Source organism: Poecilia mexicana, unplaced genomic scaffold (assembly GCF_051168715.1).
Source record: "Poecilia mexicana isolate PSO_F unplaced genomic scaffold, ASM5116871v1 scaffold_11, whole genome shotgun sequence".
Lineage (NCBI taxonomy): Eukaryota > Metazoa > Chordata > Actinopteri > Cyprinodontiformes > Poeciliidae > Poecilia > Poecilia mexicana.
The window spans coordinates 11,143,188-11,168,981 of NW_028263380.1; the positions used below are offsets into that span (position 1 = coordinate 11,143,188).

The 25,794-nt window shown below is 40.3% G+C and overlaps 1 protein-coding gene across 2 annotated transcripts in view; it reads left to right on the forward strand.

The window, feature by feature from the left end:
- The first annotated feature begins 2,510 nt into the window (after positions 1-2,510).
- cdk6 (cyclin dependent kinase 6) overlaps positions 2,511-25,794 on the forward strand; it is a 42,950-nt gene continuing 19,666 nt past the window's right edge. Inside the window, exons 1-4 of one of the 2 annotated variants that reach the window (XM_014994210.2) lie at positions 2,511-2,772; positions 3,640-3,987; positions 10,569-10,704; positions 16,746-16,913. In XM_014994210.2, the coding sequence (XP_014849696.1) occupies positions 3,764-3,987; positions 10,569-10,704; positions 16,746-16,913 (528 nt within the window). In that variant the 5' untranslated portion in view covers positions 2,511-2,772; positions 3,640-3,763. Of the gene's footprint in view, positions 2,773-2,793; positions 3,988-10,568; positions 10,705-16,745; positions 16,914-25,794 lie in introns of those variants that run through there. The other variant, XM_088010187.1, reaches the window with a different exon arrangement.

The window sequence follows — 25,794 nt, forward strand, 5'->3', positions numbered from 1 at the left end:
ACGTTGAAATGAAAATGGTATTTTTCTTTTCCTCCCTTGTGTAAGTTTACCTGATAGGCTGTGCTTGTGGAGGGGCAAACACTATGAAAAATATTTTAAATATTAGCTATTAAATTTAATTCTATTTAAATGTAACTTTCTGGTTACAATTTAATTGAAGATGTCAACCATGATCATTTGTCATGCATAGTGTTCAGCGAGGACAGGTGAGGTTTTGGTCTCTATTTTAATTGAATTCATTAACGCAGTAAAAATTCGGAGAGTTTCTGTACTGGAGGTCACTGGTGACCTGAAGCTATGATCACCAATGAAGAGGACATCTTAGCTGTGGTCATCAAGGAAACGGTTATCATGCCACCACATTTAGCAGATTTCTGTAACATTTGTGTCATAATCAGAACCAGTTCTCTTTTAGGTTTTTTTTTTTTTTTTTATAAGGCAAAGCCGATGACTGTGAAAGTGGTCATGATTCTCCTGCGAAGGAGGACCAAGAACAGAAGTTGATTGTAATTTTGGGGATCCTTTAATCCATGAATCTACACTGTCTGCATCTGAGATATTGTATCTATTATGGCATTGATCAAATCTGAATTTGTAACTTTTTATTTATCTTAAGGCAGACGATTAAAGACAAAGTATTTGTAAATAGCTACATGTAATTACAGTGATGGTATCAGGCTGTGCCCTCCCCTAAATAACTGCATTTTATTGTTTACTCACTGCCATTAACAACATGATGATTTAGTGTAAAAAGTTTTAGTTGTGATTTATGATAATTAATTGTTCAGTTAATAGATACTTTTTTTTCAATATATTATATTCCACATTTAAACTGATTGGATGCGTTCAGTTGTTTAATGAGTTTGGACAATGTCTGGTTATCTTTCACATTAAACTTTTTTTTTCCCCTCAATTGTTGGGGGATAATTTCAGGGATAATTACAAGATTTAAAAAAATTACAAAACTGAAAATTCAAAGATTGTTTGATTATTTTAATTTTTTGTTGTTTTTTTTTTTTTACAGAGAAATTTTAGCTTTTAAAATACTGTGACTGCCTCAGTTTCTTTTTTCTTTTTTAAATGTATTTATTAATTTTCAGTTTTAAGAACAAAACACAACACAAAACTAAAGCTCAGTCTAAGAGAAAAGAAAGAGAAACAGGGCTTATATATTTTCATCATTTTAAAGTCAAAGTCTAAGAGTTAATAAATGCTCAAGGCAGGATGGTGGACACGTGTTCTTCAGGTTAGTCCAAGAAGGGCATCCATATGCATCCAAAGATGACGATCTTAGTGGACGAGGCATGTTAGAAAGCCAAGTGGAATATTTTCCAAAATAAGCTTCTTCCTGCCTCAGTATATAACCTGCATGCAAAAAGTTATGTTATCCATCTTACTGATTAAATTATTTATTTAGACATTTAATTCTTTTGATAATTTTGCAAAAAAATAAATAAATAAATAAGTATCCTGGGTATGAACTGAGGATAAATGTGAACAACAAATTAATTATAAACGGAGGCATATTTTGTCGAAAAATGTTAGTCATTTAAAAATAATGTCAAAAGAACAATTTTAATCTATTTTTCTTTTTTTTTTTTAGAATGAATTAATTAGTCTGAGATAATAATGAAAAACACATTTATAATTCACAAATTTTTCCCATTGTTTACATCTTAAAAACTGACTGGAACTTATTTACTGAACATTCTTAATTTATAAATTTACATACATTTTTTCCTCACAAATTTTAAATAAACAGTTTCACTAATTTATTGGTTAAACTCTAACAGTTTGCTTTTCATGCATCACGACCACCCGAGCAGAATTGTTGTCGCCCCCCCATCCTGCCACAGATCAAACTACCGGGGCTTGAACCTGACCCCACAGGACCATCTTAGGGCGAGCTTGTCACATTGCATTCCCGCTGGCGCATTGTTGCCTCGAATAACAATCATAAAAAAAAAAAAAAAAAAAGGAGTTCATCAGCGCTTTGAGGCAGATAGATAGTGTGGCCGGTGGTTCCAATGCACCTCCTCTGCCCCCTCCCCATCCTCAGCTCCCTGCGGTGCTCCCGGTTTTGGCACGGGAGGGGGACAAAACCCAGGGAAGAGGGGGGCCGCTGTGAATGGCAAAGCACCGAGGAGGCCGAGGGAGAGCAAAAAGGAGGCGGTGTGCCTTTGTAGTCGCGGAGGAATGCGGAAATGTCCCCGCTCCGTGTCAAACCTCTCTGAAGGGGGTCAGGCCACATTCAGCCGGCGTGGGAAAGCCAGCCAAAGACGTAGCTCACACGGGCGTGCGGGGCCGCAGTTGCATGGGCCCATTCGCGGATATGTGCAAGACAAGAAAAGAAGCGAATCCAAGAGAGGAGCGTGGTTTTCGAGGGCTATATCACGCGTTTGCCTTTGTCCTATGACCCCCCACCACCACGTCCACCAAACACCCACCAAGCAATCCTACACACCCCCTTTTCCCCTCCACACCTCCTTCCACTTAAGCTGCAAAGAGTGTCTATGCGCAAGTTTTTTTTCTCTCTCTCTCTCTCTCGTCCAGCCCTCCCCTCGCTTGTTTGAGAGTCCTCTGCTGGGGCTGGTGCAGTCTAAGGGATGGGGGGTTAGAGCCAGCGACGTCAACTACCTGTGTGGCCCCCGCATGGAGGAAAGTGGACAGGGATGCGTTTGATGGAGCAGTTTTATGCGAGACTCGAATGCCTCCTCAGCATTTTACTGGGCATGCCGACGTCACGACATTTTACTGACTGCCATTAATAAGGTAAAAAATAATAATAATAATAATAATAGTCGTGGATATTTCTGCAGAATTTCTACAATGAACGGCTGTCTGATGCTAAAAATAAACACTTCACTAACAATAACATCCCAAAGTAGCAAATGCATGTTTACAAATCTGTTATAATTTAGGCCATTTTATATTAGGGTTATATTAGGGTGCGCGCACAGATAAATTAGAAAAAATTCGAGGAGGCAAGGGAAGCTAATGGAAATATGATTAAAACTAAGCAGACACTCTGTTTTATGCATTTAAAGTGGTTTGGAGCTGTAAAAGTGAGTTTTGATGCGTTTTAAATGGACTGTTGCTGTAGGAAGTTAAAACAATGCAGCACGTGCTCACAGTTTGGCTTCTCCTCAAACAGAAACTTTCACGGACGGATATTAAACAGTTATATTTGTGTCCGTTTTTTAACGCTAGACATTCCTGTGTGCTGCACTCGGTCTCTTTTTCTGTGTTTTCCATGTTTTTAATCTGTTTTAAGACGGCAAGTGAACTCACGTGAACAGAAGTTCTGCAACGCTGCACGCGGTGTTAATTGATAAGTGCTCGAGACAGTTTATTTAACGCAAAACTACCTCAATGTGTGCGCTAAAGGTGGCTTATTTAGATTTATTATTATTATTATTATTATTATTATTATTTTCTGTTAGTAGGAGGACATGAGTTGTAATGCGTAACAGGAGGAGGAGGAGTGGAAGCTGGGAAACGCAGCGGAGAGTCGCTTTTTTTTCCTGATAGTCCGAATAAAAACATGATGACAGTCCTGTTAAAGCCCACCTGGAGCTTGATTTCACCAAATGTGACAAAGATGGTCTCTTCCTCCATCTGTGTGTCTCTGTCGTCTAGGCATTGCATGTGCCAACTATATTCTGTGAGTATGCCTTTGTGAAGAAAGCTCGTCACCCTCGCCGGGATTCCCCGTAACATTTTCAACAAGAGACAAGGGAGGAAAAAAAAAACCCCAGCAAAAATGGACAAAGAAAGTATTGGTACTCAATACGAGCCTGTGGCCGAGATCGGAGAGGGTGCATACGGGAAAGTGTACAAGGCAAGGGATTTGAAGAACGGGGGACGCTTTGTAGCCCTAAAAAGAGTTCGTGTCCAGACGGAGGAAGAGGGCATGCCTCTCTCAACCATCCGGGAGGTGGCGGTACTGAGGCAGTTGGAGGCCTTTGAGCACCCCAATGTTGTAAGGTGAGTGAGATGGGGGGGGGAGGGGGAGGCAGAGGTGGGTACCGGTCTGGCTGTTTATTTGTTTGTGTGTGTGTGTGTGTGTGTGTGTGTTTGCATGTTGTTTTAATAGGGGTCGGGGGTTTAGGGATACGGGGGAGGAAAGTTTGCATGTGAACACTAGACAAACGCTACTTCCTTTTTGATGGTCTCATATGACCTTTGTGGGATGTCTGCGCTGAATGCTATGAAGGAGAAGTCAAATTTTGTCATTTTTCGGTGCAAAAAACCAGCGAGTTAAATAGCAACATGCATGTGCATCACCGTTCAGATGCATTCATGCCATTTTTTTTTTATCACAAACACTAATCTATTATATTATACTATTAATATTTTTGGAAGAAATGTAAGTGAGAAATCAAATCAAAGCCACGCATTATCCAGAAGTGAAAGGAAAACAATTTGTGGTTCTCTAAGCATTTTGTGAATGCAAATCTGAAAAGTGTGGCATGCATTTGCAGTTGCATTTGCTTCTACCAGCTTTACTCATATATTGAAAAAACTATTGGCTAATCTTCTTTACTAAGACACTCATGAAGATGACAATATTGATTTGCAAGTCTTGCCACATATTCAGGGTGTGTTTAGGTTTGACTTTGAGTCAGGCATATTCATAACCGAATGTTTTCTATCTTTAACCGTTGTTTTTGTTTTTGTTGTTGTTTTGTTTTTTTTGTTTTTTTATCAATGACAGAAAAATCTGAAGGCCATCTGTCATTTTTGACAGATTAAAATTCACACCCCTGACCACTCGGTCTCAGGTGTTTCCGCAGAGCAAAGATTCAACCTCTATGACAACATCAAAAGTCCCACGAGAAGTCGTCTGTCCAAGGCAAAACTCCAAGACCTTATGAGAGTAGCCTCTGCAGCAATCCTCCTTGAGACATTTGATTATACACAAGGTGGTGCGCAATTCAGGTCAATGCGGACCAGGAGGAAGTTGTAAGACTGTGCGCTTAGGCCACAGCGAGTCAACTGTTCATATGTTGAGTACAATAACTTAATTTGATTGTTTATAGTTACTGGGACCACAGTAAATGTTTTTTTTTTTTTTTTGTCACTGTGGAGAAAACATTCATCTTCTTGATGTGCGATGACGCGACGTGGATTCTCTCTTCAGCTTGTTTGGGTTGAACATTAAACTGGATGAAAACTAATTACTATTGAGCATGTCATTATTATAATTTTAAAAAATTAATAAGTTGAAATATAGGTTATGACAGGATTTTTTGACCCTGTCAATCAAAATGACAGTGAAAAAAGAAAAAAAGTCTTGTGTGACCTCTGCTCTAGGTTTACGTTTAGGGTTGTTGACATGATGGAAGGTGAACCTGCAGCCCAGTTTCAAGTCTTTTGCAATCCTTTACAGATGCTCTTCCTGAACTTTTCTCCTCTTTTCCGCCAACTCTGATTAACATTTCCGTTAACGAAAAGAGTCTCCACTGTATGATGCTGCCAGCCTCACTTTCTGACAGATAGAGCGTTGTATGAAGGTGCAACCTGTTGCAATTTTATTCAGATAAAATTATGCATGCTGTAAGTAGACTCTCTTTACTGATTATGTGACTTCTAAAGGCAATTGGGGTATCAGAGTAAACTCTTCACTACGATGCGCCTTCTAATCTGCAACTGTTCTGAAAGGTCTACTCTTGAATAGAATGTGCTTTTTTCACTTGACAGTCAAACTATTTTGCAAATACTGACTGTGTGACTGACATCAGCTGAAGACTGGACGTTTTTATTCAGGGGGCAAATTTCCATGTTGTATGCACTGCTGGTCTCAAGTTTCCATGTCGCACCTTTGTAAATTGGCTGTTAGAACCCCATTTGCATCTTAACTAGTTTTGAAAACCTGTTTGTTGGCACACTCCTCAAACACCTGCATGTTGCCACCGTGCCACCCCTACTGTGCTTTACAGATTTTCTAATTTGGAAAAAACCTTTGAGGCTCTGCAAATACATCGTCTTGTAAAGCCATCTAAAAGTTCGGGGGTGGGCGGTCATTCATAAAGGTAAAGCCAACAAAGTGGAGAGACGCCAATGGTTTCAAAATTCTATACAACTCCACAGATCCCAGTAATTTGTACACAATACTAAACATCAAAGTGAAATGACCCGTGTTACAATAGCTATTCGCATGGATACAACTTTGTCTATTTGCATAAATAAAAAGGAAGTTCGAAGGGGTGAAATGGCGATGCACGGATATAAAAGGAGGGCTCTGAATTGGCAAAGCTGCAAAACAAATTGTTGTTTAACTGATTGTTTCACACCTCCATAGTTTACATCAATAAAACTGTCGTCTTTATGCATACAGACTCCATTCATGTTACTTTTGTAACCTTTTTCTTGAAAAAGTAGCAGCAGTAAACAAAGGATCTGAGCTCTGACTCTGTGAACCTGACTCTAATTGAAATAGATATGATTACTGGAGCGGCACAAGAGCTATTGATGTCTTAGTTTTTTTTGTCTGCTCTCCAAACAGATGTCATTTGCTTTCAGTCTTATATTCGTTCTCATGGCAGTAGTCAGATACTGCGTCATACATTGGCACAGGCCAAGGTCTGACCTTGTGCTTGTTTTATTGTGGAATATTAAGAGCCGTGGGATTGAAGAGGAAGTTCTAAATGAATGTTTCAGAGGCATGGCTGGTGGCCTTGTGGCTCCAACAGTAAATCTCCAACGTATCCGTAAACATTGGAGGATAATTGTAGGCTTTTATTTTACTAATACCATGGAGGCTTTTTGTCCGATTAGGTCAACAGACACGCCAAGCGACGTATTTTGTAGTAAATCAGTCAGATTAAGCAACGGCATGTTTCTTCGTCTGTATGCTCAATTATACATTTGACATTTTGTATACCTGTAAAAGATTTTTAAAGGCTTCTCGTGTCCTAACCTGTCAAGATTGTCCTGCAGTTCAGGACTGGAAAAATGTGTTGTGGGGCAAGTGTGGGAGTCCAGGCAAACCCTGGATGTTTGTAATGAGGTCCATTATTTATTCCATATGTTCGGAGTCTGCTGAGAGCTTCCATTGTACTCCAACGACCAATCTGTGAGGGGTGTTTAACCCCAGCACTACAGAAGGAGTGTGCCTTCCAGAATGACATCATATTCAGCACTAATACCTCGAACAAATCACATCTTTTTTTGGATTCCATCGGTCCCCATGCTCTGATTACGGGACCCATATGTTGCCTTGTTAGATGATGAAGGATTTTGCGTCAGATTCCTTTTAGTTACCAAGTCGGATTGGAAAACAAATAGAATTCAGTACATTGTTGTGAGATGTCGCAAATGCATCTAATGAATTCAAACGGTAAAATTACATCGTTTATAGTTAGGTAAGGAGTTGCTTTTATTAACTTTTGCCAATTTATAGTTGTCTTTCAGGTCTGACTTGCTTATTCCGCTTTTGGTGAATCAGACGATACTAATAATACTATGACACGTACAAATTTATTAGTGTCAACTTTAGTTTATCTCAGTATAGTGAGACGTAATAAACCCCAAAATTCAAAGGACAAAATGTGATGAAAGCTTCTAGAAAGAGATAATTGGTTTGAGTTGATCCAAAAACGAAGAGACTACAAGATTATTCCCATTATTGCATCATAGCATATTTTAAATTTTTATGTTTGGCTTATTGCTCATATATGTACCACAAACATCCAGTAATGCCGTTCATTGAGAATTTTTAAGTCTCACTTTTTTCCTCTGCACTAATCCTTAACCGGCTTCGAAATGTTGTTCACTGAATGTCAACAACATTTCAAGATAAAGAAGCGAATTTTAATATAATATAATGACACAGCTCAAAATGATTTCAAATTAGTCACATGTTTAATTAGACTGTTACATTTATCTATGCACCACTATGTCAGATCGGCGCAATCTATTCATATGCACCCTAAATTTATCTTCAGTTACATGCATTCAGATTTGATCCTAGTCACAATGCACTGCAGCTAGATTCGCTTTATGCCAGCTGGTAAAAAGTGACCTTAGTCTCTGCCTTTGCAGCCTCTCTCTATCCTGGTTAAGCATGTGGCGACAGTGAAAAGGAATGTCGCTGTCTTAAAATGATGGAACCTCCAGCAGAACTCAACTCAGTGTGAGCAGACATCTGCTGGGACTGAATGGGGATTTTTACAGACAGATCAGACATTTAAAAGATGGATACGCTGACCTAGCGGTATCTCCTATCTTAAAGAAAAAGCACACAGTTGATGGCAGCAGTGGCTTTGTCAGTGTCTTCATCTCAAAGAGGCAAACAGATGAGCAGAGAAGCAACAACAGTGGTACTTTCAATGCTGTTGTGCAGAAAAGAGCGATGACTTTATCAATGTTGAGTGAAACTATAAGCTACAAGATGTCATATGTGGATCCATCGTTCGGTTTTACATCCTCCGTATTGTTGTGGTGCAAGTTTCCAGTTCTGCTGTATCGACAGACAACATGCTTTTCTAGACTACTCAGAGTTTGAGGAGTTGTCATAGCGCTGGGTGAGGAATGCTGTTTATAGTCCCCAACCCTTTGAGTTGAACATACTGGGTAGCTTTTTTCTTCTTCTTTTTTTTTTCAGCTTCTCATCAAAGCTGGCTTTGGCAGGTCTGCCGACATAATCGGGATTCTTGGCTTAGGCTGGATGTGTAGTAAAAACATATCCAGCCTCGTAACACCGATCTTTAAGGTTGGACAGTTAATATGTTTGCAAAATCACCGCATCGTTATCAGGATCGGTGAAACATGCAACAGAAAGTCAAGATTCAGATAGATCTTTGAAAGATGTTTAAATTAATCTCGACCAATCGGACACCGTTTCTGTCCAGACACATGACTACCGCTTTGAACTCTTGGGTTAGCTCCGTGCAGCGAGTTTATCATTGCAGTGAGATACTACTGTCTCATTAATCTCATATTTTGAGGAAAAACTCACTGTGTTGGCAGTGACATGATCAACTGGTCCTTGGCACCGTCGTCCGAAAATCGACTCCTGACGTTAGAACTTAAATTGCATATCTTCCCCACATCCAGGCTGGTTTCTTTACATAAAGCATAAGCCATAACATCTTATAAAGTTTTCTATTATTTTATTGCAGATGTGGTTATGTTGTTTCTGTACTTAATATCTGAAATAATTTGTAAACACAGTGACTCATATAGTCCTTGGCTGTCTGGAGTACTTTGGAAGTTTTTTTTTTCCATGTTTTATTGAATATAGGAAAAATGGATGACAACTTTAATTCCAGATGCTATTACCTGTTCTAATTACTAAAATGTCGTTCATCGATGTAACCTCTTGAATTTATTCCATACATTCCAGGTCTGACTATTTACTTATATCTACTTCCACTACACTTTCATCATGACTTCAGATCTTGTCAGATTAACCTCTAATTCTGCAGACAATCCCGATACTCTAAATATATGTTTTTATGGCCTTTATATGCTGCTACCACTCAAGCTGTTTGCTTGAATCCCTGTAAACACTTGTTGAAATGTCCCTTAAATCGAATGATTTTTTTTTTATACTTTAGAAATTGAGATAGTCTTTAAGAGTCCATAATAAACACGATTACTTCTGACTTCAAATAATAATTCTCTTAATCTCTAAATGCAAACTCCAGAGAGAAATCAGAAACCTTATAATCTCAGCGTTCACTCCCAATCATAGATCTTTAAGCGATATCAGTTGTTTGTTTTGTTTTTATTAGTAATTGGAAAATAAAAACTTAGTTGGAATTATAATACATGTAATAACTTGATAGATGTACCAAAATCTCTTTATCTTTTTATGTATTACGTGAGATTGTACTTTGATTAGGAGGATTAATTTTTAAGATTGATTTCTTTTAAATAAATAACAAGATTAATATTTAATCTGAGGGATGCTTTAACTATTAATAGTTGAACAAAGCCTGTCAGTGTCTCTTTATTTGTTCATCGATTTATCTGTCTGTTCTTGTCGTCCATCCATCTTCCTTTCAGTCTTTGATCTTTGCAGGTTTGATGATTAAATGCTGATTACTGTGCTAATATTTTATTGTGAACTCATTTCATCACAAGATTATTTCCTAAAGATGTCAAACTAAGAGTACCGTTCCCTCCTGCAGCAAACATAACATGATGCTGCCTCCTCTCTACTTAACACCTGGGATGGTTTTCCCAGTGGTCACTATGTAAATTATGTACATTTCTTAAGAAGAACGTGTTTAAATATTTGAATATTTGAAAAATAAAACTTACTTTAGTAATCCCAACTGACCAAAAACAGGGAAAGACTGACTTATTTTGGATAGTTAAGGGGAAAAAAAAGATTTCTTTCTACGATATAATTAAATATGTGGTTTCACAATAATCTGGCTTTCATGTTGAAAATGTTGTATTAAAAACGTAGAAATGTAGAAACCCTGCAAGTAAATAACTTGGAAAGGAAAAAAAAAAGTTTTCTTTTTAATAAGATAAGCTACTTTTTCAATACTGTGGCCGTCCTTATAGCAGTGGTGGTCAGTGATTATTCTCCCTTTGTTCTCTTGGTGCAGGTTGTTCGACGTCTGCACGGTCTCTAGGACCGACAGAGAAACCAAGCTCACGCTGGTGTTCGAGCATGTGGATCAGGACCTAACCACATACCTGGAGAAGGCTCCTGACCCCGGCGTACCACCTGAGACCATTAAGGTAAAACATCGTCCATTAGAACCTCGTGACATTTGGGCGTGCACCTGTGTCTCGAGAGTACAGTTATACTGATGCCCAATTTAAAGGACTATTCTGTTTCCGTTTGAAGTATAAAAGCAGCTTTGGGCTAATCCCCTGTGGCTGCAGCTCTGGTTGAACACAGCTATGTCTCTTTGGTTCTGAGAATTTTTCTTGACCAAAGTCACAGCAGACATGAAGGACTTCCTTTAACATCAAGAAGAGTAGCACATGTGGCAGATGGGCTCCAAATTAGAGGCTCCCTTCAGACTCTATTTTGACCCTGCCCGCCAACTTTCTTACAGATGGAGACAGAACAATTAGAGAACAGTTACTTTTGTACTAAAAAAAAAAAAGACCAAATAGATCAGTCAGAATAATGTTTTTATCAGCTGTTTTATTAAACCTACCAGGAAATTTCTGCTCTTTTGTAAAACAAAAAAGCAAAAAAATAAATAAAATAAAATAACCCAAACATTTAAGAGGTTTCCACTTACACTTTGCTGGAAGGTCGGAAGTGAGTTAGCCTCCATCTTGTTTTCTCAATTACTGCCTTCTTTTATTTAGACCTCTATGACAAAAAAAAAAATCCCCTTTCTCCCTTTTAAACATTCGTTTATCAGGTTTCTCCCCCTGAGGTCTGCTGATGTGCACCAAACAATATTGGAAATTAATATTATTTATGTTTGAATGAAGAGGCCTGGGAAGTGCGGAGTGTCGAATTTAAATTGGAGGCGTTCTAGCAGCATAGCAACCTCCGACTGTCACCTGAGGGCCGGGCTTATGTGTGAACGTTTTCTGTCAGCGAGAAATGTTAAGTGCAGATGATTCAGGTGGCTTGCGCCGGAGGCTTTAACTGAATTTAATCCCGATCGTTGATACGAAGTCTCTTTGGATGTATCAGTTTATTGTTAAGTTTTGTGATCACAATGGCCCTCAGTGTATCTTGGCCTCAATATAAATACCACTGTTCAGTTGGGGGCCTTTTAAATTTGTTGGAGAGCATCACTGAACAAATAGCATAACAGAGACGAAGGATCACACCATACAGCTCATTATACAACATTATTAAAAATTTAGAAGCTCTTCATGAGCATTGTTCAGTCAATCAACTGAAACTGGAAATAATATGGCCCAACTGAAAACCTGGGGTAACTCTGGAGGAGCTGCAGAGATCCACAACTCGGATGAGAGTCTGTTCACAGAACAAATATCAATCATGCATCCCAGAAATCTTGCCATGATGGAAAAAGTGGAGGAAGATTACCATTGTTTGAGAAAAACAACATAAAAGTACTCCCATTTTCATTTTGTAATAAACTATGTAGGGGATACACGACTACCTGAAAAACACAGTTTGCTTGCATAGAAAGTTAATATTGCACATCACCTTGAACATATGATTTTTTTGGTGAAACGAGACGGTGTCAGCTTCTTACTGAGGGTAATTTTCTGCAGCGAAGGCTTTCTGCAAAAAATTTGAAAACTGTGTAAAGAAATTTGTTTGTTCCAATTATGAACTGAGCACTAACATGCATCGATATGTGCCAGTAAAGTATATTTAACTTTGTGAGTTTAACTTGAACAACGTGGATGTTTTAAACTTGCCTTCTCTCAGGTAATGTATACCCTTACTGTATAACCTTTGCATCAAAGCTCAATAAGGCAGAAATGCACCTTTGAAGAAACAGTCATAAGATCACTGTGAAGCTGAAAGGAGCACATGTCCCCCGTCCTGAGATGTTACAACAGCACTCATTTAGAAAAGATGCAGATTGATTTAGGTCTGTATGGTTGCTCTGTGTATGACCATGCAAGCTCACTAAGTTGTTTCTTGAATGTAGTGTTTCTTTATTTTACCACTTGGGGATTTCTGGATCCGAAAGGCACAACAATGTTGTGTCCAAAACCATGTTAGTTTTATCTACAGTTATTTTTAACACTTACTGATCCATACAGCAGAAAATTTTGCACCGTAGACCAAAGTGCTTACAGTTTTTAAGGGACTTGGACAAAAGTTGACTGTTTTGCTTTGAGACCAAAATCTAATCTTCACAATACAATCAACACCAAAAGGGAAGGAAGATGGCACAAGGAAGGAAGGGAAATAAAAAAAGATTGAATCCTGCCTTTTTTCTTAACCCTATCATTGCAGTCCCCAGCTGCATGGCACGCTGTAGTTTTCCATTTTGTAAAGTTACATATCATCACGTTTAAATTCATGCATGTACTATTTCAGTTTGGGTGAAGTGCAAGGAAGATTTTTCAGCACAGAGGAGCGGTCAGACACCTTGTCTTTGCAGCATGAAGACTCATTGGGCACCCACCTCCTTGTGCTTTCTCCCAGCATCTGTTTATCTGGAGTCTTAAGAAGACAAAAGGACGAGAAGTGTCGGCACATCATAGACACAGTCCTGTTATTTCTAGGAGAGTGGACACTGCACACTGACCTGAAAGTGACCCCATTACCCTCTGCCCCCTCCCAAACAACTTTAGTTGCACTTGGCTGTACCATCTGACAACATATTGTTGACCCGGTCGTCCTATTAGTTCCTGTTTGAGTTTCGGTGTTGAATATGCGAACATGTTTTCACTGAACCAAGAAGAAACGCGTTGAGCCAAACGCCCTAAACTAAAAAAAAAAAAAAAAAAAAAAAAGAACAGCCACACTTTTCCTCAAAACCATCCATCCATCCTCCGCAAGAGACACCCCCACATCGACCCAGCTTGTCCACTTCAGCACCCCCCGTCCTCCACCACCCACTCAGACTCAAGACCCACCACATGGTCATTGATGAAAGAGGCCCTCCTCCAGGAATCAAATGAGCTGGAAGGACATCAAGCAGCCGGGTTGCCCCATGCTCGGCTCTCCTCAGCCGGGCCGGCGCTTGGGTCTCGCCCACCCTCCTCGGCTGCCATCGTCCAAGCTTCCACAGCTACACTCTGTGGGCCCGAGAAGGGGGAGGTTAATGAAGCATGGGCAGGGAATTACACTAACGTTAACCGGCAGATGTCCTATATTGTGCCAAACTACAATAAACAATATGGCTGCCTCTGGTACATTTGCATCAGAAAAGGAGGGGACCTCCAAGAGCCATGTTTTGACTGATTCTTGCAGTGGGCTGATTTTATTTATTTTTAAAAAAAATGCTGTTCCTGTTTTTATTTATTCAGGGTCTAATGATGCTCCTGTTTTTATTTCCCATTAGCGATGTTTTAGGTCTTAAGCAAAAATCCACATCAGATTTTTTTCTACCTTTAACCATGCCGTTAGATATAATATCAATAAAAATGCATGTAACCAATATTATACAACGACAGCTTCATTATGTTTTGTTGGGATTTTACATGACAAACCACACAAAGTGGGCAAAGATGCTTACAAGGAAAAATCTGTGAAGTGTTGAATTAATTTGTGCTCGATACTTGCTATTCTGATACCTATTAAAAATGCAACCAGCTGCCTTTTAAGGTCACCTAATTAATAAATTCAGTCCACTCCTGTGCATTTTAATGTGAGTACAACTACAGCTCTGATGCCATCAGAGGTTTTTTAGAGGACATAAATGAACAACCACCATCACGACGACAAAGGAACACAGCAGACAGGTCAGGAGGGAAAGTTGTGAAAACGTTTAAAGTAAACCAAACTCTAAAACTTTTTTAAAAGATTTGAACATCTCACAAGACTCCAAACGTACCACCACTTGGTCGTCCATCTAAAACTTCATTCAAGAGCTCTTCTTAGCTTAGCCCAGGTGAAAGAATCTGTCCTCTGGATACGTAAAAGTTGTGCAATTCACAGATCTGTCCTTTATGGGAGATTGTCCGAAAGAAAGCAATCGCTGAATCAATGAGGGCCGTTTTGCAAGTTAGCACAAGCCATGTAGAGAACGCAACCAAACCAACCATTTTTGACTTGTATTAAGATTGCTATACAAGATTGCAAATTGACACTTCGTCGTCTCATTGTGAACTCACCATCCCCACTGTGAAACATGGTGGGGGCATCATCATTATGTGGGGGTTCTTCAGCAGGGATGGGGAGGCCGGTCACAGGAAGATGGAAGGAGAAATCCTGGGATAAAATTTCTGGGAGGCTACAAAAGACGTTTGACTAGAGTCGTTGTTGCAGTTAATTATGCACAACTTTGTCTATTGCAATATAAAGATGCTAATAAAATGCATAGAAGTTTGTTGTTGTAATGGGACAATGTGGAAAAGCTGAAAAGATAGAAATACTTCTGCAAGGCACTGTAAGTGATTCTTTAAAGAAGGGCAGGAAAACTTGGATTGTTAACATTTGAGAGTCACACTCATGAGATAATTAGTGTTTACGAGGAAATGCTGTTGAAAGGAAGCACGGTGAAATGACTATTTAAAGGAGAGAGGAACTGATGGGTGGGGGAATGCTATTGTGTCAGCCCCCCATGATATACACACACACACACACACACGCAAACACGCGTGCACACAAAGTGACCAACTGCCTGCCTCCGTCCTACGGCCCTGTCTGTCTGCTGCCCTTCTCTGTGGGTCATGGCTGGATGGAGATGCAGAAAGGAAGGTCTGTTTTTGCATCCTGTTCTTGGTCGGGGGGCACACACACACACACACACACACACACACACACACACCCCCACACACGCACACACACACACACACACTCACACGCGTGTACACGCCAGCACACAGACCAGGGAAAACACACATACGACAACACAGGCATCGCATTTTTTTTCCCTGTTTGTTTTTTGTGTATAGCAGCACGTCAATCTTCACATCCAGAGTTGCGTAGTGTGACCAAAACAGCAGCCAGCCCAGTACCATTTGCTGATAATTTTTGCTTGAGTGCGCAGACCCCCGTTCCTTTGACTCACACGCCAGCTGGTAGACTACTGAATAGAGCTGTGGGCTCAGGTCCATGTCACTTGTGGGGTCTCGGTGCGGAGCTTTGAGGTGGTTTACGGGGTGTACATCTGTAGCAAGAATGTGTTTCTTGAAGAAAAGCAGATTACAGAGACTGTGGGAGAGAGAGCGAGAGAGATCAGTTGAACTCTTTGGTTTTGCTTTGTCAAAACTACCTGTAATAACTTATTTGTTTATAGGTGTCGGACCTGTTTGAGAGTATTTCTTTTTCAAAAGGACAAGTCTGAGCTGGTTTCGACACTGTTCATTCGTTTTCACAGCAATTCACTTTGAAAGTTCGTCATGAACGTGCTGCCTACGCTGCAGCCGTTTGAGGTCAGATTTTGGGCATATAAAGAAAGCGAGCACCAATTAACTAAAGAAGGACAGCTGCTTAGTAACAGAGATCTGTGCTTGCACAAAGCAGGGGCCTCTTTCTGACGCTGGTGTATGTGTGTGTGTGTGTGTGTGTGTGTGTGTGTGTGTGTGTGTGTGTGTGTGTGTGTGTGTGTGTGTGTGTGTGTGTGTCAGTTATCAAACATCTGCCACAGTCGATGAGAAAAGACACGGGCCTCTTCACGTTAACTCTCTCACTCCCAGACTGTCTTAGCTTTTATTTTGAAGTTCACACGTTAAGTTGTTGCCTGTCAGGCCTTTTTTATTGTCGAATACTTTGCTGCGCAGCAGAAACCACATTGCTTCAGAGGGTTTTTGAAGATACCTGTTGCTAGCATTCAAACTGAACAGCTCATCCTGAATCACTCAAACCTGCACATGAAAACAATTATCCAACACCAAACATCTGGTGTGTGCTGTGAACCTTAAACATAGACTAGTATAGTGGTTCTAAAACTTATAATTACCAGTCTAGTACATGCTAACTTTTCTAAGTAACACCACATTGCCGGGTCACGAAAAAGGGAAACATTCGGAGCCTTTGGCACTTCATCTTTTAGAGAAAGAGGCAACAATCCAAGTGGGAAAGGTTAATTTTCCACTAACCATGGCTTTAAATCCAATATGGCTGCCATGCACATAAAACTCAGAGAGTAAAAAAACAAAAAAAAAGTGTCTTTTTTAAATGTTTTATTAAATGTATTTCTGTTTTGAATCAGGATATGATGTACCAGCTGCTTCAGGGGCTGGACTTCCTGCATTCGCACCGAGTGGTTCACCGTGACCTGAAGCCCCAGAATATTCTGGTGACCAGTGGAGGCCAGATCAAGCTGGCAGACTTTGGTTTAGCCCGCATCTACAGCTTCCAGATGGCGCTCACGTCAGTGGTAAGTTTCTTTGGCCTGTCTGAACAGAAATGTTATCGAACCAAGCATTCCAACTGTGCGCTTTCTCTGGTTAGGACTTTAAAATAGGAATGCTCAAGGATGCAGAAGTCGCTGCCCTCCAGACTCTGTCAATCTGTGCGCTCGCTTTTTTTGATTGAAAGCAAACATGAAATTGATCTCAAGCTTTAAAATAATAAATATTTACTTTAATATTTGCTTCCACATTCTTAGTCCGTACACTTGACAAAGAGCGTACCCCCTTTTGAGCAACATCTTTTAATGGACAAACATGCACTCCTTTGAACCCCCTCCACATGTGAATTAGAAAATGTCTAATGTGTTAAGGTTGGCACTTCCAGGGCATCAGAGAATAGCGTATAAAAGCTCTGCCAAATGATTGGGTTTCTCTGTGTAAAGTGAGAGTGAGGCACCCCTCCTCCCTCCCTTTGTGGCCTGCTTCAGCAATCCCTCAGTGGCTGTTGCAAAGAGGGATGGACAGACGAGGAGAGACAAACACCCCTCCCTTCCCACTGTCGGCCCTTTGATGTCTAACTGTTGCACTCGAGGCTCTGATGACCTGATAATATAGAAAGGGACTCTGAAAAGAGCCATTGGAAGAACTTTGAAGGAAGAGAGATGTGACTTTGAAGATGAGTGTGGGCAGCCACAGAAGCTCCTTACCTGAAAAGAAAAGAAAAAAAAAGAAACAGTGTCACTAATTTTATGTCTAACATCAACAAACAATAAAAAAAACTCATCTGGTCCTTATTGCAACTCTTCATACAAAGTTGAACATATCTAGATTATCCAGGTTCTTCTAGTTCAACGTCTCAAGCAATTTACATTCAGTGTCTTGCAAAAGCATTTATGCCCCTTTAACTTCTTCTCACATTTTATAGAGAAGTTTCAAAGCATTTTATATAATGTATAAAATTTATTACATAGAATTTACCTGTTGCTCTACGTGGCATCCTGAACTCTGTACAACAGGAGCTTTTAAATCAAACGCCACTGGAAACTACTGATGAATAAAAAATGAATCATCATTAGCTCTTTCAACGGGTTAGTGGTTCAAAACACATGACTAACTCAACACCAAGATTATGCTATGGCAATAAAAGATTAATTTATTTTAAGCCTAGTTGTACATTGCTCCTTGGGGCACCAATAAATAATGCAGGACAATACACTGAAACTTCCAAAGCTTCCAGAAAATAAAAATGCTTTCCTCGTTATAGCAGGAAAGAAGGCCTTCTGCCAAATGTTGAGCAGCTGAAGTCCTATGTATGAAAGGGAAACCTGCCAATTTATATCTGCAGTAGTTACTTTTCTCAGTTCTTGTTTGGTGTTTAAAAAAAGTGACCAGAGTTTCAACACAGAGGGCAAACTTTCTTCCACAGTCCAAAACGTTTCTGATAGGTTAATTGATGTCTGTAGGTATGAGTGTGTGTCCGCGTGTGTGTGTGTGTGTTTGTCCTGTGTCTCCGTACAAAGGGGATGGATGGATGGATGGATGGATGGATGGATGGATGGATGGATGGATGGATGGATGGATGGATGGATGGATGGATGGATGGCCCATTTTTTTCACAAAAACCTAAAACGGTGTAAATGCATATTTAACAGTTAAATCAGCATTTAATGTAATTTAGAAAAACATGCAAAGATGAAACTTGCTGATTTGACAAGTTTTCAAAATGTCAGAATCGTTTTAAAGAGACAGTGTCTTTAAAAAAAAAAAAAGTTATAGTAATGAATCCAGTCAATTATGCAAATAAAAATTTCTCTGAATTATGAAGGGTTTTTTTTTGATTGAGTTAAGTATTTTGTCAGGTATTTCTATAATTTGTCACCATGCTTGATGATTCACAGCTAAGATGCAGGAGAGCACACGGCTTACCATTGAATTTACATATGTGTTACACAATAATCATTGTATCTGTGGTTTCACCAAAGGGTTAAATCTTCATCTGCTTTTTCTATGACTAGACGGGGACACCTTTTGCTGCTGGTTAAACACCTCCCCGGGAATTCACCATCAGATCGAAGTAGCAAGATACCGAGTCCCTAAAACTACTCTCAAACACCACATTGCACTTTTAAATGTGCTTTCACACTCATTCACATACTCATTTCCTTCCTTGGTTTTACAGATTGGGCCACAAAAATGAGATGGATGCGTGTGCGCATGTGCATGGGTGTGTGTGCGTATGCGTGCGTGCGTGCGTGTGTGTGTGTGTGTGTGTGTGTGTGTGTGCGTTTGCAGGGCACTGCAACGTGAGCATGGGATCTTTGGTTCCAGATGAATGTTCCTGCGTCTGGAATCCCCCTGTCAACCGGACACACACACTCACACACACAAATCTCCATTCACCCGTTCTTTGTTTCCTTTTGCTAATAAAAGCACCTAATCTACACTGCACGCTGTGCAAATGTACACAAATACACACAGAGTTTAAGAGGATCTTCCCCTTTGCCCAACAGACCAGCAGTTACTTATTTAGTCACCTAAAGCCACCGTTACTGGCAGACAGATGGGCTTTGGAGAACTGCTGTTGCTTAAGCGAACTGGGCGATTTTCTCACTTTCAAAGTGATTCATTTAGGGCTTTTAGAATGACAAGATGGCTGAAGGAATCATTTGCATGAAGGTGTCAAAGAGTCCCTCACCCGCTCTTTTAATGTTTTTTTTTTTTTTTTTTTCCAGCGTCACTAACTGAAAGTAGCGCCGTTATGCTTTCTGCTGATGAGATACCAACACTTCTCTTTTTGCAATGCATTAGCTTTCTCACCCAGCCACATGCCTGCTTGTTGAGATGTCATTGACAAAGTGTGTGGTCAGCGTTTGCATGTATGTATTAAAAATGTCGGAGCGGAGTTTTGGTGCTGCCATAGCTTCGGGTGACCTATGGCTCCTCCTGCATCAGTCACCGATCGTGTCATGTTTTCCCCCCCACTCCGATGGGGAGAGGAAAGGAAAGGAAAGGAAAGGAAGACCACCCATTGGCTGGTATGAGGTCCAGATTAGGCTGTCCCGACAGTCCCTGTGGGATTGTTGTTTTGTTGCTGTTTTTTTGTGTGACCCTATCCTGGCTACAGGCTCTTTGTATGGCTCTGAGTGACGGGCAGAGAAAAGGACTGGATGAGTTAACTGATGCTGGTGTGTTGCTGTGGTTTGGTTTATTTCTTATCGGAGCACTGATATTCAGTTTCCCTTAAAGATTTGCAACGTTTTTCATCTTTTTACAATTGGAGTAAGAAAATCTGTTTCATCTTTGCGCCTTTGATCGAAGCATTACCTAAACGACAACTATGCAGTCGTCTAAGGGCTGTTTTGTCATTGGCCGCAGTATGATTGTTTTGGATCTTTTGGCTCACCTCCAACTAAATTTGTACCTCTGAAGCCGTCCAGTTAAATCCTTGTTAACAATTATGTTGCACATGAGTTTGATTAACTTATCTCTCTCAAAACTGTTAAACAGTCATAACAACTACATCAGAAATGATGTTAGATTGAACATTATTCATGTAAATATATTTGTAACATACATTCTGTAATGCTAGTTACAGAATAATCCTTGTTTGTGTATAAAAACTGATAGATTCTTTTGCAGCAGATTTGCAAGATTTTCTCTTATTCAGATTCCATATTATTTTTGTGATGCCTATAAAGTATTCAGACCCCTTAAAGGTTTTAAAGTTAAAATCACAAAGGTTCTTTTTTTTTCTTTTTAGTTTTTTTTAGTGTTTGAAATAAAGAAAATTATATACAGTTTTTAAAATATTTTACAAATCATTTTTAGCTGTATCAGAGTTCCCCCCCACCTCCACCCCCCCGCCTCCCTCCATTTTGATACCCATAAAATTAAAGTTTCGGACGAGTTTGAAGCAAGAATAGGCTTTCAACATGCCGAGGTGTGAACACCTTATGAAAACGACAAAGAGAGCATTAATCAGAGAAACCCATGATCATTCCAGAGGAGCTCCATAGATCCACAGCTCAGCTGGGATAATCTGTTGACAGGGGCTATTATTAGCCGTGCTTTCCACAAATCTGACCTTTTATAGCAAAGTGGCAAGTAAAGAAAAGACATTGTGGGAATAACGACACAGGAACTTCCATTTGTAGCTCGCTAAAGATAGCAGAGGTCTCAGTCTTCAGGCAAAACAATTTGCAGGCATCACCCTGAAAGCACCATCATGCAGCCAACATGTTCCATACCTGTGGCAGGCTATGAGAAAGGTATTTTCTTCCACTAGTCATAATTAATAAGAAGATCGCTTGACCAAACTTAAACCCCGGAGGAAATGTAGATCCTACAAAATGCTTGAGACCAGGGTAAAGATTTACCCGCCAGCAGAACAACAAGCCTGAATATGAAGCAGAAGCTACAATTGAATTGCTTAGGTGAAGTCTACCAAATATGTTGCAAATTTAATACTCTGTTAATGTCAAAAAGATCTGTTCGGGATATTTTTTTTTTACTATTATATTATATAGAGTGCAAGGAATTAATGCTTGGAATGGCAAAAATATGTCTAGCTTGTGGAATGAAGCTCGACTGCAGTAAATGACAGAGACAACAGAGAATCGCAACCGATGTCCTTATTTTTATATTTTACAACATAATAATTTCACAACTGATCTACTATTTTAATAATTTCACAACTGATCTACTAGTTTAGATCAAAGCGTCTTTGTGTGTTAGAATCCCCCAACCAAACTCCTTGAAAAGTACGTAATTTTTCGAACTATAAGCCGCTACTTTTTTCCCACGCTTTGAACCATTCGGCGGCTTGTAGCCGGTGCGGCTTTTCTGTGGATTTTTCTTCAACCACCAGGGGGCTCTTTCGCAGGAAGTGAATCATTAGAAGTCAAAATTGGAAATCAAAGAAGAAAGTGCTAATTTTCATTTAGAACAAGCACATGCTAGCAGCAGGAACGACGGAGAAATGTTTTCAAACTCATCATGGAAACAACAGGAAGAAGTTCATATGATGCCACTTTTAAGTTGCATGTAAGCTCGGCGTGAACGACTCCACGGTTCGGCGTTAGAGACGGGGTGCTGTGTCCTTAATAGCAGATTTATTAAAACCGAGAGTGGTGGAGATACCAGCGGCTTATATATGTAAGTTTCCAGTTTTTGTTTTGTTTTGTTTTTTAACCTTGTGGTTGTTGTTCTGTCAGATCAGCATATGTTGTCAGATAGTCATACGCTTAGCTCAGACATGTACACGCAGTTATTACCATATGATTTTATTTAATCAGCAACATTGAATCATGAGGTAGATCATCATACACTTTGTTATTAACAGCTGTATGGCATCCTCACTTAGAGGTTAAGTAGGTTAATGAGTTTTACGCAGGCGTGTGTTGTAGTTGACTGCAGCTGCAGCCACACCTGCTTTAAATACACTTTGAAACCACGACTACACATGTATATCTATCTAGTTATCATATTATATCATGTTATAAACAATTCAATGACTTATTTTTGTCATAACTTGTTGCATATGCTGAACTGACAACTCCACTGACGGTCGGACTTCTTGGGCATGCGCGGGTATGTTATCCTGACAGCGGCTCATAGTGAGGTGCGCTCTATATTTCGGAAAATACAGTACGCAAAAAACCAAGCGGACAGTGCACACTTTATTAAAAAAGGGGAATATAATGGTAATGTAAGCGAAGTAGTAGGTCACCATTTTCACTTGAATCAGTGAGCAGAAAAATAATCAATACGTTTTATAAGGAAGTTAACTAAAAGAAGCTGGGCTCCATTTAGGAAAGCTCTTCCTCTCAGAAGACGTTCAGTTGGGAAAGGAAACATCTATCAGATCTTAAGGTGACACAGGATTAGAGGTCAGGTGAGGTGCTGTGTTCAAAAGATAAACTCCATTATGTTACCGGGGGTCCATGCACACAGTTTAAACACTTGAAACTATTGTGATATGAAGTGGAAGGTCCCATGAATCTCATTAGTTTGCTCTCCCGTGCACATCATGCGCATGTGGTCGCTTGTCAAATTAGATTTGGGAAATCTTGAGGGGAATGCCATCAGTTTTGTGTGTTGGTGATTTTCGTCAGACTCTTATTTATGTTATTTATGTATTCGCAGTGAAAAGAATGAAGGGGTTATGTTTCCAGACTAGATAAACTCAGAAAGTTTTTTTTTTTTTGTCTTTCTTCTTTACTCATCTAAAGTCTTATGTGACTCAAAAGCCAAAGGGAATTTCAACACTTTTCAAGCTAAAGCTTTTTGAGCTTTGACTAAAATGAGGCCGACTTAAATGCGATCAAATGAACCATTAATTATCACTGTTTTTGTAAGCACCGCTCAGATCTGTACTGTCCCACTGCTGATTTCCTGTAAACTTTAGTTGTCTGAGTCTTATGCAGAGGAGTGAAATTGTTACCTGATTAAAGGTATTTTCCCAAAGCTTCCCCCCCCTTTTGGTTCCTTTTGCTCACAGCCCTCCCACTGCTCTTACCAGAATAAGACACCCATATCTCAGACGACATTAAACAAATTGAAACCAGATTTCCTGCCTGCGCTTAAACAGCAGACGGGCTTTTACAACCCAAGAGAGGCAGTCTCACTCTGTGCAGTATAGATTGTTATTTTTGCTCTTACAACATTTACTTGTTTGACTTTGCAGTCGCAGACTGTTGGCTCATTACAGCGGCGCAGATTGATGTGTTCTCACCTGTCCAGCGTTACGTTCATCCTAAAATAAAAAAATTATGCTGATTAGGAGCATTGTTGTGTCTAGGGTGGTTTTTACGGCTCGTCGCTTTTGCGGTACATTTATTTATCGCCCCTTTAGCTATCAGCGGTTCTGACAGGTGAGAGCGAGTCAAGTCTGCAGCGATGAGCCTGGATAAGCTGGATAGTTGTGCTGATGCTCAGGACGGAGAGGAAGAAAGGAAAGCAGGCAGCAGCAGGGAGACGGAGGTGGGGAAAACCCTTGCGCTGCACGCAGAAGAGCACGTGCAGCTCACTCTGGGAATGTTTAGATATCTCCGCAAACGGCTCCATATGGGAAAAAAGGAAAAGTCAATCCTCAGTGCTTTGACTGCAGTCGACTGGAGCAGAGAGAGTGGCCTCGGCTTGACATTAGCAAACACGCGCAAAGTTCACGCACATGTGATCAGACATACTGCGCTTTGCAAAAGTATTTCCAAACGCTTGGAAGTTTTAGTGCACATTTGTAGTCACGCACCTTTACTCTGATATCTCCAAATAAAATCCAGTGCAGCCAGTTGTCTTCAGAGTTACATAGTTAATGGTCCATCTGGGTCTGATTTCGTTTCAAACCAGCTTAGGGAGATGCTTGAGTGGTTTAGTTAGCAACTAAACCAAATCTGAGTCTCACACAGCGCTGTTTAGTCCATAGTTAACGCAAAGAGTATGACTCAACTGCAAACCTATATCAGACATTGTTGTCAAAGTATACTTAGAGGACAGGCAGCTAAGATGTGAGATTTGAACAGTCGGTAGATGTGGGAGCCGAACAGCTCCCACATCTACCCTTTGGTAGATGTGGGAGCATCTACCGAAGGGTCAAATATTTGCAGCTTGCAGATCTGGCTTCACTGGAAGAGTGGCAAGAGGAAAACCGCTATTACAAGACAACCAGAGGAGGTGCTGCTTTTTTGAGTCTTTGCATTACATCTCATACCAAATGGACCATCCGCTCTAGAAAACATGGTGGTGGCTGCATCATGCTGCGGGAACGGTTTTTGCAGCTAAAAGCTGTTAAGAGGCTTCAGAGTGGGGTGGAATTTCACCTCACAGCTTACTTCTGAAAAACACTTTTGCTTTGTATAAATTATTAATCTCATTGTTGCTTTATAAATACAGTTTGATTGAATGTTACTCGAGTGTTAAAAGGACCCAGTCAAAGTCCAGTGTGACTGAGCTTGAGTTGTTTTGTGACTGAGGACTGTCATAGATTACCGTCTCTAGGTGTGCAAGGCTGGTGGAGTCATAAAAGACACAAAAGACTTAAAGCTGTAGCAGCAGCCAAAGGAAATGATTCATATTCACTCAGAGGAGCTTGCTAAAAATTCTCACCACACATTTCTGAATTTTAGTTGTAAAGAAAAGCATTTTCTCTCCACTTCATAACCATGCACCACTTAGTTAGTCTGTCTCTTTAAAGGCTAATAAAATGCAATATTTGTGGTTGTAATGGGGAAAAGTTCAGAGGTGTCAATACTCTTAAAAGGAACTGACGACTCCATTTTTTCTTTTTTCTTTTTTTATGGAACTTTGCAGTAACACATGTAGTGAATTATGTTACACTTCTGTTCAGCAGCACACCCTTGTGCACGCATCATTTTTTTTTTACAATTCCCTATAACGTGTTCATTGGTCGCGTCGTCCGGGCCGTCCTCCAAGACAGCCGGGGCGCTGCGTCGGTGTGCGTGCGCTGGCGTGTGCACACGGTCACCTGGACGTTACGCAGCCCAGTCTGCACCAGCATCAAGAAAGGGGAATAGGAGGAGGAGAAAAAGAGAAGAAATTACAGCATATATCAGGAATTTTCCAGCTAATGATGTGCGGATGTGGTAGCACCGAGGAGAGGGAGCCACTTACTGTGCTGTCTTTGTTTCATTCGCTGAGGGCCCCGTGCTGCATTCCTGTAAGCTGTGCATACTTTGGCAACAGTTGCAGTGCTCCCCTCTTTCTTTTTTTTTTTTTTTCCTGTTTTACTGTATACAGCCTGTGTGCTGCTCTTGCACTTTTCCTTCTCATGCTCCCCCCCCACTCCAGCAACCCCTGGTCTCAATGTATCCCCTCCACCACCCCGCCTCCAATGTTATATTGTCAGTCTTTTTCCTGGCCTGGGGAGGCGACATTATTAGAGCTGTTGAT